At 35.8% G+C, this 12,385-nt stretch overlaps 1 protein-coding gene across 1 annotated transcript in view; it reads left to right on the top strand.

The window, feature by feature from the left end:
- The window catches only part of LOC104406451 (sorting nexin-29-like), a gene marked incomplete at its 3' end in the record, with an annotated part of 50,915 nt that overhangs the window by 20,633 nt on the left and 17,897 nt on the right, over positions 1 to 12,385 (top strand). The window contains exon 6 of the mRNA XM_010015422.1: positions 10,975 to 11,115. Within this exon, the coding sequence (XP_010013724.1) occupies positions 10,975 to 11,115 (141 nt within the window). The remainder of the gene's footprint in view (positions 1 to 10,974; positions 11,116 to 12,385) is intronic.

Below are 12,385 nucleotides of genomic sequence, written 5' to 3'. Positions count from 1 at the left end.
GCCAGTTTGGAGCAACCTGCTCTAGTGGAAGGTGTCCCTGCCCATGGCAGGAGGCTGGAACTGTATGAGCTTCAAGGTCCCTTCCAAACCATTCTATGGTCTATGATTTAGGGTTTTGTTGTAATTGCATTGTGCATAGTCCTTAGAGGAAAAAGTTCCCTACTGAGAACAGGTGACTGTAAGTGCTGGGTGGTTCAATTTTGTCATTCTGTAGGGTGATATATGGGACTTCACCTGGTAAGTAGAAAGATGAGAAGACAAGATGGGCTACAAAGCCATGGTGTGGAAGATAATGTTGCATTTGGTTTCCAGTGATAGAGGGTAAAGGAGGCTATGGAGGCTTCAGAGAGGTGGAGATCTAATATTTTGCTGCATGAATGAAAAGATCTTGGTAAAATAAATTATTCGGATAGGATTCATAAATGATATGGATAAATGATTTGGAATATAGGGAGTTTTCTCAGGAGGGATGATTTTAAATGCAGGACTCAGTTACTGGCACTTGAAGATCATAAAATTTATAAACTGAAAAATAGAGGAAGGTTTGCATGTAAAGAAGGTGTTTGTGATGGGAATAGCAATTTCAAAAAACTGAATTGATTTAAGCTATTGGAAAAAGAACAACAAAAGCAAAAATTCACTATTGTAATAGTAAACTGTAAAAAAAAAAAACAAAAAAAAAAAAAACAAACCAAAAAAGAGGGGGAAAAAAAATGAGGAAGCTAGTTAAAAAAACCACCAAACCCTAAAAGGCACAGCTTGGGTGGTTTGCAAGTACAATGGAGAATGTTTAAAACCTTGAATGTTATTCAGAGGTATTGCATAACCTATTTAAAAGAGAGGAAACCAAGAGAAGGATGGCTAAGCACCATGGCTAAGCAGAATAAGGAAATTTATTAGGAGTAAATAAATACAGTTTTAAAAATTTAAAAAATTTAAGTCACCTCCAAAGAAAAATAGAGGAACATGCATATTCTGGAAGAAAAACAAGTAGAAATACAGCGTTACAGGGCTCTTGCAACTTCCCAAAGGCATAAAATGTAATGGTCTCTTTCTTTACGTGTCAGGAAGAGGCCGCTTGCTAAGGTCTGTGGGAGAGATACTCAAGCTGAAGAAGGAGGTCTCAGAACATAAAATAGTAACAGAAAAATGCATATTGTAAAATCTCTATTCACCATGGAGCTGTTATGGGATATTCCCATTCTGGATTATTCCTTGTGGAGAATTAGCAGATTATCTGTTTTAAATGAAATACCAGTAGAAGATTTTATTGAACAAATAAAGAATAAATCTCCACATGCAGTTCCCCAGGGTGAAATGGCTGAAAACTGACTCATAAATAGCTTCTGGCTTTGGGTACCAGAAGATTTTGAAGTAGCTAATCTGACACAATTTTTAAAAGGGTTTAGGGAGGTCTAAACACAAGTTGTTAGAAATCATTAGGAAAGGGATAGAAAACTCTTATTGTGCCATGTATAATCTCTGGCTTTTCTGTGTGCAGTTTTAGTCCTGTCAAAAGAAATACAGCAGAACTGGGAAGAGTACGGGTGAAAAATGAAGCTTTTTCCATTTGAGGAGCATATTAGAAATTCTCAGCATGCAAGACAGACAACTGAGAGGGGAATAAGATAGCAATTGTTCAAATTGTGGAGGACATGGAGAGATTTTCAACTGTTTCAAAATGCAAATTGTAGCATCCATTGAAACCACCAGCTTGCAGTTCCAAAACAGGCTTGTGACAGTGGTTTTCTCCACAACATGTAACAGGGGGGCAAGGCATCTTGCCACAGAGCTTTTGAACACTGAAAGTTTACATGGGTTTAGGAAATAATTGAGCTAATTCAAATTGAAGAAAAATCAATCCAAACACGAAGAGGTGACTTCTTTCACAGAAAACCTCTGGATAGCAGTGGCAACATTTCTGGATAAATGTCGTTATACCTTTAGTTCATATTTAAGTGTACTGCATAATATACATTTCATAATTCACCAAAGCATTTTCTGAACTGTTGAAATTGGTATGCCTTGCAGTAAGAGGAGAGCGAGAGAAACTTGGAGGTCGTGGTATACGATTAATTAAACATGAGTTGCCCTTGTAATGCTATGCTAATAATGACTAATTTAGTCCTAAAATGGCAATAATAGTATGGTTAGGAAATCTCTTTCCTTCCACTACTATTTATCCCCTATGCATGGCAAGCTTATTCTAACGTTTTCAGGAGCACATCTTCTCTCTTTACACTTACTCAGCTTTGTTTTGCTTCAGGTTTATATCTTGACTACTGTCTTGCCATTCATTAGAGGTGACAGATTACTGGTAGAATTCATTTTGCACCTGACTAGAAAGATGAATTAGATGGCCAGCGGATGCCCTTATTCTGAATCAACAAATCATAAAGATTATTTAGACGTTTCTGGATGGAATTATCTGAGCTGTGACCGGAGCTAGATGAGCTCAGACTAGATTGTCATAACAATATCTTCTGGCAAGAACATTAGAAGAATTAGTTACCCACTCTGAGTCCAAAACAGGCTCCAGAGATTTATTCGCCTTACAAAGTTTGTGATAGCTATTATTAAGTGGAAAACTGATTAGTTATAAGCATTAAAGGACCTAGACACATATGAAGAAACTAATGTATTTTGTACAAAGTAGCAGTTGAGAAACCCTATCCCATTAAACAGTTAAATACTAGGTGGCTTTGTAAAATCAGGATCACACTGGCAAAAGTCTACTCTTCTCTTACAAACACCCTGTCTTCTCTGGTATATTGACAGGTATAAAGAGAGAATCCAGATCAGAATTAAAAAAAACCCCAAATTGCATTTGCGTTTCACCTCTAGATGGTGATAGTTAGTTGCAATTTCTTTAGTGCCTGTGGACAAAGATGATTACTGCAATAATATTATCATATTTCTTAACTGTAGAGTATCTTGTTATTTTCTGCATACATATGGACTCCCATTTCCTGTGAAGTGCACAGCAAATGCTATTAGTCATGCCTTTTGTTGCTATAATTACCAATGCCTGACATTTAAGATAATGAAACCAGGATTTTGGGATTCTTAAAGTGATATCAGTATTTAAACGGCTACTTGCAAACCTGCCACTTGCAGAGTAGTAGACATTTTAGGTGATAACCAGTGAGATTAAAGGTAAACATACTACTCAGACAAGATTTGCCATTTGCATATGAATAGACCCCTCCCCCCACCCCACCCCCAGATTATAACGAATAAATACTTTCTTACAGCTTTTTTATTCCTTTGACTGTCTTCAGTCTTACAATTTAACACTGGTGTATTTTGTCATAATACTGTTTTTATGTTACTTCAAACAATGTTTTTCCTTTCCATTTCCTGTGTGAAGGAAGAACAGTATGGTTTCATCTGAAGGGGCTATTATCATAGAATCATGGAGTTGTTCAAGTTGGAAAAGACCTTTAAGATCATCAAGTCCAACTTTTAACCCAGCACTGCCAAGTCCACCGCTAAACTAAGGGCCACATCCACATGTCTTTCAAATACCTCCAGGGTTGGTGACTTCACCACTGCCCTGGACAGCCTGTTCCAGTGCTTGACAACCCTTTAGGTGAAGAGTTTTTCCAGACTAGCCAATCTAAACCTCCTGTGGTGCAACCTGAGACCATTTCCTCTTGTTCTGTCATTTGCTACCTGGGAGAAAAAACTGATCCCACCTCACTACAGCATCCTCTCAGGTAGTTGTAGAGAGTGATAAGGTCCCCCCTGAGCCTTCTCTTCTCCACCTTAAACTCCCCCAGTTCCCTCAGCTGTTCCTCATCACACTTGTGCTCCAGACCCTTCACCAGCTCCGCTGCCATTCTCTGGACCCATTCCAGCACCTTAATGTCTCTCTTGTAGTATCTGAATGCTCCTGCTTAAACAGAGGGAAGGGTTTTCACTAAAATGCAACATAAAAGAAATGGAGGAGAACAGTAGCTGGTACTCAAGAGGTTTTGAGGGGGAGAGCGGCCAGCACATTCTTTGAGTGGGAGCTGAAACACTGCAAACAGTCATTGCCAGATGTGACTGTTTACATTTCTATCTATACACCCAGCCAGCATAGCCTTAATATTTCATCCAAGGTAGAATTCTTAACAATACAAGATAGTTAAAATAGCTGTAAAAAAGTAGGCAGCAAATTGTAAAAATTAACCCCAAAGTTGATTTTAACTTCCCTGATGTATAAGGGATTGGATTACTTCAGCATCTGCAGCACTAAGCAGGCAAAAAGGAGAAAGAAATCATCTTCCAGTAATATTCCATCTTGGAACAGCTAAGGGCAAGTAGAGAAGAAAAGGTCCTAGAATGATTGGGAGAATTTTAAGAGAAAGATATGGCTGATGGGATTCTGAAGGAGAGTATTTCGAGGATGCGTAAACCGAAAAGGTTCAGTATCCCATCTTTTCCATAATGGGACCTAAGGATGTGTCAGAGAAGCCTAAGAGTATGTAAAGGAGAGACTTTTAGATAGCTGGGATGGAAGGAGTATACAAAGATGAGATCAGGACACTTTTATAATTAATTATTTTTTCTAAAGGAATCCATAGTACAACTTAATATATTGATGTGCTTATAGAGACGCTGATCTGGATGCAAGAAATACTAAGGAAATGAAAGTAATATTTAATTTTCAGATTATTTTATAGCTGCTACAGAAAGAAGCAAATGGTTTATATCCAAAAAATATCTAGAATAAATAATAGTTGTCTTATTTACAAAGTGATTGGTTAGGTATCCTCCTTTCCCTGGCCAGAGCACCTCCTTTACCCTGTATATGGAGAAGCAGCCAGCAGTTCTGTCATTTTACCTATATTCTCTGCTGCAGAAACATTTTTCACTGCAGTGGCTGTCATACATTGCAGTGACTGTATCACTTCAAAGTGCATGTTTGTGAAATAGTGTGAATTATTTTGGGGGTATTACAAATAATATTTCACTGTCTAAAAGGAATGAATAAGTTGATGAATGACATAATCTGTGCTGATCTGATTTGTATTAAAAATTAAAAAAGAGAAGACGTTGATTTCATCCAGCGGAAGTGTAGGCATGCTGCTTTTGTTCCTTAGTGTCCAGTCACTTTAGTGCTCTTTGGTGAATAGAAACAGAACTGTGACTACAGAAACACAACGGCAATATACAGCATGAATGTATTTGAGTGGATAGGCCAAAAATGCATGACGTTTGTCTGCTTAGTAGAGCAGTATTTTAAGGTTCGTGCTTTGATGTGCATTCTCTCATGTATTTGACATTGTATTGTTCATTTTTATGAACTAAATCTTAAAGTCGGAGATTTAACATAACAAAATATGTTACAGTATTTGTAGTCTTTGTGCAAATGGATAAAATGGTCTTACTAAGAGAAAAGCTTCTTCACTTTAATTCCTGTTATGTCCCTGTACATAGAAAAGCCCACAAAAAGCTGCTCGTATCTCAGCTGAAAAGTTTTATTGTTCCATTTGTTTTTCATTATGCGGAAATTCTTAACTTGGATCATTTTCAAAGAGGGAACTTAACCATAAATGCAGTTCTGCAGCTGTGCAAAATATAACTTGCATTTGTATTCATTTCTCACACTTCGAAGGTAACTTCGGGGAATTCAGCTTGAATTTGTATTCTAAACAGAATCCCACTGTCCTGAAATAAAGTCAGGAAATATTAACTGGTTCTTCCTTTTTTGCTGTATACCTTGGATTCACACCATTCACTTAATCTGTATGTTTTTAGTGCAGAAATAATTTTGATAACAGCTTTGTGAAATACATCACTCCTCTCGGGAAAGTGCAGTGTGAAATAGAAAAGGTAGTTCCAATCCCCTGAAAACAACTATTTCTCAAATTGTAAATTTTGATTAAAATCCTTTTAATTTAGTGTTCCAGAATAATCAAGATGTACATTAAAGTTGAGTTAGTTCTAAGAATTTTTAGAATCCCAGAACATGTGTGCACCTCTGGTTACGATGAATGCATTTTCTTTTCTCCATGGAAAGACTACTCAGTCATTTTACTCAGGTAGTGTTACAAATACACTCTAAAAAACCTATGAATTTTGTTTGATGGCAATGTTGTGGGTTATGAGATTAACATTTGGTTAAGGTGGTAGATACCTGGGAGCTGCTGCAATGAATGTTCCAGGCTCCTATAATGTGTGTAACACCAAACTCCATGAACACAGAGAACCAGTACATAAATTTTACTGATTTTAACAAGTTTTGCTTTATAGTTCAGAACACAAAAATGGTTTCTCTTCAGTTTCTTCTCCCCTTTCTATTGTAAAGAAAATGAACATTCTCAAACAGGTTTGGGGTTTCTCTGGGTTGGTTTGTTTCATATTTATTTTTAGGATAGGAAACTTAGAGTGGAGGCAGTGAAAACAAATAACTGATTGGGTTATCTCTACCAAACCAGTTGGTAATTTTTTTTCTACTCTCAAATGCTTGGGCATTGATTTAAAAGGCATATGTAACAAACAAGAGGATCTCCAGAAAACCATTTTATTAGTGAGGAAAAGAAATTAGGAATACAATAATACAGTAGAAATACAGTAATGCAGAAATAATAATAATTTTTCTACCCCCCCCCCCCCCCCACACATAACTTAGTAAAAAAAAAAATTTTTTTTCCCCCCCCCCCCCCCCGATAATGCTTAGTTAGGTGTCACATGTCACAGTAGCTTTCTTAGTGTAGATCAGTCTCTTTTGCATTCCCTGTGCTGCTCATCATGTTTTTTGTTTTTTCCATGCTTGTAAGAAAAACTGACCTTGTCGAGCACAGGACTGATTTTTATAAACTTTCTTAGTATTCCTTACATCCTTTGAAGTGTTCTGCTGCTGAAATGTTCAGACTTCTGTTGCATCTTGTGCTGTTGAATTTTAGATGTGGTTTAGGAGAGTTCCACTGCTCACCTTCCATTAGCATTGTTCCTCCCCGCTTCTGACATTTTTCTTGCTTCTGGAATGGGACATAGACTAACAGGGACTTCAGCAGGTTTGTATTTGTGGAGCTCCCCTCCACAGAGTTGTCTGGCTAGAACTGATTTTTCATTACATATTTAGGCCATCCTAGCAGGAAATGTGAGATATGTTTGAAGGGAAGATTCGGGAGCAGCTTGGGTTAAGGAATTTACTTTCTGATGCTTAGTCTGTTATTTCTATAACCACAAATGATGTTGCAACAGAAAGATTCTCCAATACCCCATTCAGTGTCTCTGTCTACTTACAGTGCTTGAGAGAGAGCCAAAAAGGAAATCCTAAACATACCATTCTATATTTTTCATCCAAACAGGAAAAGCACTTTAGACTTCAGCAGACCTGAAAAATAGTCACTGATGCGTGAAACTAGAGCAAGTTGGAATTTTGGGATTTGTCCTTTCTTTTTCTCAGACTTGTATTTTATACATAGATATCTATAAACTTTGTCAATAGTTACTAATCTGTTACCAGGGTTTGTTAATGGCATTTTTGACTCAGCACTGCTTAAAGAAAGTTGGCTCAAAAACCAGTACCATGGGATTAAGGTTTATTCATCTCAGTATACAGTCATTGAACTAGTGCTTTCAAACCAGTTCTCAGAAACCGGCATTTCAGTAATATTAAATTAGCAGGTAGCTGGCTGAAAACCAAAATATTAAATTATTACTGGTTTTGCTATTTCTCTTCAAAGCTTCGACTTTAAACATGTTTGCGATGAGAAAATAACAGGCTAATTCATTATATCTACTTATTACCTGAAATTTTTCTTTCAGCTGTTGTAAATCGTAGCTACAAAAAGGTTACCAACCAGTCTTTACGCGGGAGACGCAATTGGAAAGTGCTTCTAAACTGCAGGCAAAAGCTACTTAATTAATTTGTTGTTATACAGGAGAATCTTAAAGTAAAATCTTCTGCCTCCAATCAAATAATCATTCTAGTGGTGATTTTGATTCAGCCTGCAAATTTTCCTTATCTTGGAGATTACTAAGGTTAAGGAGTGGGTGATTTCAGGAGAACATGGGCATTTGAAAGGAAGTGTAGGGATTTGTACTGGATTTCTAAAAATTGATCAGGGAATGAACCTTAGAGTAGTTCTTTCAACTTTCTATAACATAATCTTAAAATACTGTTCTGTAATTTTAAGTCATATATTAAGGTATATTCAGTAGTAAAAAGTAGGATTGCTCTATAGTGCAGCATGGTAATTTGGGAGAAACATCCACAAAATTGTATTTGGCAGCTACAGATGTCATTGATTTCCTGTTAAAAGGCTGTGAATGAAATTATGACTACATTGAAGCTAATGGGAATAGTTCTAATGACTTAGAAGACAATTTCAAACCATGCATCTCAAGTTGTTTGATTCAGTATAATTTCAAAATCTAGTCTACAAAGAGAATTGTTCCCTGTTATTCCCATGCTTAGTTGTATGATTTTTATTGGATTTAAATGGTGATAACTGTATGCCTTATATGGTTAGACTAGAATAAGTTTATCCAAGCAGTTTTATATTTAGGATTTACTCTGTTCAATCACCCAACTGAATTTGCATTAAGTGTCTTGAAATACCTTTGCTTGTGAATAGCATTCCCTGTTGGGATAATAAAGCTTTAAACGTGTACTACATCATGAACATTGATGTGCCTTTCAGAATCTATTATATGACTGTCAATAAATTCAGTATGGCAGAGATCTCCAAATGCTGCACTTTGTCTAAAAGAAATCAAAATCTATATACGTAGAAGAACAGGAAGAAATTCTTTAACAGTTTCATCTAAAAAATTAATCCGTGTTTTTGCAGTCCTTAAAAATTCCAATTACAGTGTACTGCATTCCTGAATTAGTTAACTCTGGGTTACAGCTTAACAGGTAATATTGAACTGCATGATTCACCAAATCACATTGGCAAAGATAACTGCTGCGTTAAACTAGGATTTCCATATTAAATAACTTGGTTAAAAATAATGTAAGCTTTTTTGGTCATCCCTTTGCCTCCTGTAGAGAAGCAGAAACATAAACCTTGGGAATGTATACAAAATTTCATAAAATATGCTGCCTGAAGCAAGGTTAGAGCTGAGTGAATAAAATATTTAATACAGTTTTTACTACATTCAACGAGTTTTATTGAAATCATGCCAGATACTTGTATTTCGTATTTCCCTTCATTTTCCTTCAGAGGTGTACTGAACTGTTAAAAACAGATGGGCCTGTAGGTGTTTAATTATCTTTTTCCTGGCTTTATTTTCAAAATGAAAGAGAAATCTGAATACTTCTTGCAGACTTGTTATAGTGGTTCTATCTGAATTCCTGTTACCAAAGCTAGTTGAAGTTTTGTCTACATCTGCATTTGTGATTCACACAGTACTCTGAATCTCTTGTACCCTTAGGTGTGCTAAGTTTGGAATTATAGTATTTATTTTTGGAATTATAGTATTTTTTTTTTGTCCTCATCAGAAAACATAAGGAAGTACAATAATAACAAAAAGCTACACTTTCTATTCAATAGAATTTAATATTACAAATATATGAATGTTTTCTACAGTGAAATACTATATTTTGGCAGGAGTTGCATGGTATCTGCATGGTGTATCTTTTCTTGCAAGACAGAAACCTCCTATAAATTTGAGAAACTAGGTGTCTGTAGAGATCAGAGGACTTCTTAAAGACCAAACCAAAGCAAGGTTGCATAAGCTGCTTTTGTGAGAGAAGACATATACTTCATGTTACCGGATCTCTGAAATACCATGAGCCCTTAGTAACATTTTGTCTTTTCTAAGGACTTGGTAAATCTAGAGGAGAAAGACTGTGCTGAAGTTTGAGTCATCAGGAGAAACTACAATTGAGTGCTGGAATCGGCCACATCAAAATCCAGATTTCATCTTTTCCTAGTATTCACAAAATTCCAGTTGCTGCTACCTACTTTTCATGTGATGATTGTTGGTGGTGTGATGTTGCATTTTTCCATAAGCATTCTGCTGATACTTGCCTTACAGCTTAATAAAATACTGGTATTGTTGGAGAAGCAAGTGTCATCAGTACTATCCCAACTTAATTTGCGATGCAAAATACTGAGACTAATAACACACACATGGGAATGAATGAGCTACAGATTCTGCAGAAGCAGCTAAGGAAAAGGTCACTCTGGATCTTGTGTTTTGGTGCCTGGTTTAGAGTTTCTGACTTGTGCTGTTTCAGCATTCTTTTTAACTGTGGGTTCATTTCTGTAGAGGAAAGGTTATCTCCTAGTAATGAAGGAAATCTCAGCTTTCTGTCAGTATATTCCACTTCTGCATGAAATTTTCCTAGAGAATGTGAGTGTTTAGCATGTAATTCATAATATGCTCATGAAATAATTAATTGGCAAACAAAGCCAGAATCACAAAAACTACAGCTGTGTTAAATTACACTTAATGTTCTATACAAGCAAAAAGAATGAACTGTGTTTATTTTCCAAACAATAAAATTTCTAGTTTAGTTTTCAGAGGGCTTTTTTCTTTTTTCTTTTTTTTTTTTTTTTTTTTAAAGAAAGATTAAGTTTCATACTTTGGATGAAATTACATTTTGCAGTTCTGATGCTACAAAGCTGATTTACAAAGATGAAAAACTGTTGAGTGCATAGAAATGAATTTTATAGCGGTATTAAATTATTATTTCTTTTGGTCACTACCTAGTAGAACATGCTGGAAACCATGGTAACAAAAAGTGCTGCCACGTACGTGGCATCATGTTAAAATGAGCAAGCTATGTTTGTCTTGATTAATATCATAAAAAGAGACAAAAAGAGAATGAGAGGGAGAAAGGGAGAGAGTAAGATTAATGACCTGTACAACAGAAACAGCCAATGTACAGTCAGAGATGTAGCTATGGATAAGTGATCCTGCAACTTCGGTACCATTGTGTTGTGAAGCTTTAAAGAGTAAAAGAGATACATTAGTTCAATGGTTTGTCTTTAAATTATTTCCTTCCCTATCTGTATTTTGCAGGTGTATATTAGGATAAAGGATGATGAATGGAACGTTTATCGGAGATATGCGGAGTTCAGAATCTTGCATCATAAATTACAGAATAAATACCAGCAAGTGAGGACTTTCAACTTTCCACCAAAAAAGGCCATTGGAAACAAGGTACTTAAAAGAACTCATAGTATCAGTAAGAGTTGTGGGGAAAAAAATGGTTTTTATCCACACATACAAAGAAAGAGGTGAAAGAAAGAGACCAGGTTGGACAGGGCTTGGAGCAACCTGCTCTAGTGGAAGGTGTCCCTGCGTATGGCAGGGGTTTGGAACTAGTTGAGCTTTAAGGTCCCTTCCAACACAAACCAGTCTGGGATTCTATGACTATTATAAATACTTTTATCATAAATATTTTTTACACCTGCTAGACAATACCTGCTGTTTCCATACAGACCTTAGCCTCATCAGCTGCAGATGTGCTGATAATGTAGTTAATGCATTGATTTTTCCACTCACCAACAAGGAAACTGGTTTTATTAAACAAAATATGGATGGCATACAGTAGAGAAGTGCATAAAACTCTCCAGACTGTACTGAACAGCTGTATATGTAAAACGTAATCTTGTGCCAACAATTAACACTGGTCAGTAATTCATAAAGTATTTCTGTAAAATTTAAGAAATTTAGACCAATATGTCTTAAATTTCCTGTACTGCTCACCAACTGTTTTAAGTTCTTTGAACCAGCAATTTTAAAGGTATTTGGATGCTTAATTACCATAATCCGTGTCTTAGTTCTCACAGTTTAAAATGGGAATTTCTGCTTTTTCCTTTCATATAGGGCTTTTGAAACAAATACAGTAAATATTGTAGTATGGATGTAGTACATATGTAGTATCATGTAGCTTAATCCTGAATCATAAAAATTTTAAAATGTTTAAGAGCTTGAATAAACATTGCAGTATGCATCACAAATCCAGGAAGGATTGAGAAGCAATCAAGGTAGTTTTGCTTTACAGTGTAGCAGTGATACGAAAAAATTATTTAACTATCATGTATAAAATATTTGAGATTTAAATCATGCCTATGACTAAAAATGTCAGTACTAAAGCACAGGGTGCTTAAATCAGCATTCCTAATGTTCATCAAGTTTTTTAGCTTTTATATGGGATTTTTTGTATCACATACCGAAGAAGCACCAGTCATAGGGATAAGCATAGTCATCAAAAGAAGGCTGACATAATGACTAAAATAGATATTAATGACATTTTATTTGTCCTAAGAGCACAGTAATACATGTATCGCTAAAATACCAGAATCATGTTAATTATATATATTGTGTATGATAAGAAAATCAACAGTGCTGATTCATGTGAACTAAAATTTCAAAAACAAATAGAAAAAAGCAATATTTATAAATTCCTGAAGGCGTTCAGGTGTGA

The sequence above is a fragment of the Nestor notabilis genome, unplaced genomic scaffold (genome assembly GCF_000696875.1).
Source record: "Nestor notabilis isolate BGI_N333 unplaced genomic scaffold, ASM69687v1 scaffold4445, whole genome shotgun sequence".
NCBI lineage: Eukaryota > Metazoa > Chordata > Aves > Psittaciformes > Psittacidae > Nestor > Nestor notabilis.
This window is presented reverse-complemented; position numbering and strand designations above follow the sequence as displayed.